Here is a 1,257-nt window from a genome sequence, read left to right as displayed (position 1 = left end):
GACCAGGATGTGACACAAAAATCTGAATTATGGAACTGAAAGTGAAAGTAGTCAAACTGAATTTTTAATAAAACAAAATGCAGTTTCAAAGAAAATTATTTCAAATTAAAAACTTTAAAGTCAGTTTCAATTTAGTGAAATTTATTTTTAAACCAATGCATTCAGTTTCATATTCTGCACATCCAGATTTAATCTGAGCAGTTCAGATTCAGTTCCTGCTGGTAATCCCATAAACGTGTCACATGACAACACAACACAAAACAGTCTTAAGAAGCAGCAGATTGTGTTGAATCATTTCATCACAGTCTCCATCCTGAGCTGCACGTTGGTGACAGTGGAGAGAAAAACTCCCTTTTAACAGGAAGAAACCAGCAGAACCAGAACCAGGCTCAGGACCAGCAGCCATCTGCCTGGACCGGATGGGTTTGAGGACAGGAAAGAGACACAAACACTGTTAACAGCTTTTTACAAAAACACAATTTGTTTCATTTCCTTTATCAGAAAACAGTTGGAAGATGTGACTGACAGGTGTTTTACTGACCAGGTGTTTCCCTTAAGGTTGATTGCTCAAACATTAAACAGGTCTGTATGACTGGTCTACTGTTTGGCCTGGCTTTAAACAAATAAAGTTTTTCTTGTAAAAGAGGAAAAACCAACATAAAGACCAGAGAGCTGTTGGGTGTGTCCAGAACAGAACCAGACTTGGTTTAAAGCAGATCAGAACCAACTGTCAGCGTCTGAATTCAGAGATTAATACAGATTAATTATAATTTGTTGTCTGTAATCCTGAGTGTGTTTGGTTCCAGTGGACAGCAGCAACAGAAGCAGTGAGTTTGAGTCGGGGAACCTGGTGTCGACAGTGACCCGTGTGATGGTGAGCCAGAACAGGCTGTACAGCGACTCAGAGGAGGTGCTGGCCCTGCAGGTGTTCAGTGAGGTCATCGAGATGGAGGGCCGACAGGTAAACACTGTCTTTACCTGACAGATCAGGTGAAGGCCTTGACTTCCTGGAAGAAACTCTTTCACTCATCATTCCAGAGTTTCAGACTAAGATCATCTGATGGTGAACAGTGATAAAGCTGGAACCTTTTTGGTCAAACTTTGTGTAAAACTGACTGAATTACAGCCATTTTATGCTTTTTAAAGTCAGCTGGCTGTGGCAGCCATTGATACAGTGGTTTGCAAAAGTATTCATACCCCTTGAACTTTTCCATATTTTGTCACATTACAACCACAAACATAAATATATTTCACTGG

General features: G+C 40.4%; 1 protein-coding gene and 1 long non-coding RNA gene across 2 annotated transcripts in view; one reads left to right on the top strand and one right to left on the bottom strand.

Annotated features, from left to right (window-relative positions):
• Positions 1-1,257, top strand: part of ginm1 (glycoprotein integral membrane 1) — an 18,004-nt gene that overhangs the window by 1,975 nt on the left and 14,772 nt on the right. Inside the window, exon 4 of the mRNA XM_014029694.1 lies at positions 807-961. Coding sequence (XP_013885148.1) covers positions 807-961 — 155 coding nt within the window. The remainder of the gene's footprint in view (positions 1-806; positions 962-1,257) is intronic.
• LOC106533419 (uncharacterized) overlaps positions 1-1,257 on the bottom strand; it is a 14,915-nt gene that overhangs the window by 1,447 nt on the left and 12,211 nt on the right. The gene's annotated exons all lie outside the window — the stretch shown is intronic.

This window comes from Austrofundulus limnaeus, unplaced genomic scaffold, assembly GCF_001266775.1.
Source record: "Austrofundulus limnaeus strain Quisiro unplaced genomic scaffold, Austrofundulus_limnaeus-1.0 Scaffold942, whole genome shotgun sequence".
NCBI lineage: Eukaryota > Metazoa > Chordata > Actinopteri > Cyprinodontiformes > Rivulidae > Austrofundulus > Austrofundulus limnaeus.
Note: the sequence above shows the minus strand (reverse complement) of the source record. Positions and strands in the feature narration are given on the sequence as shown.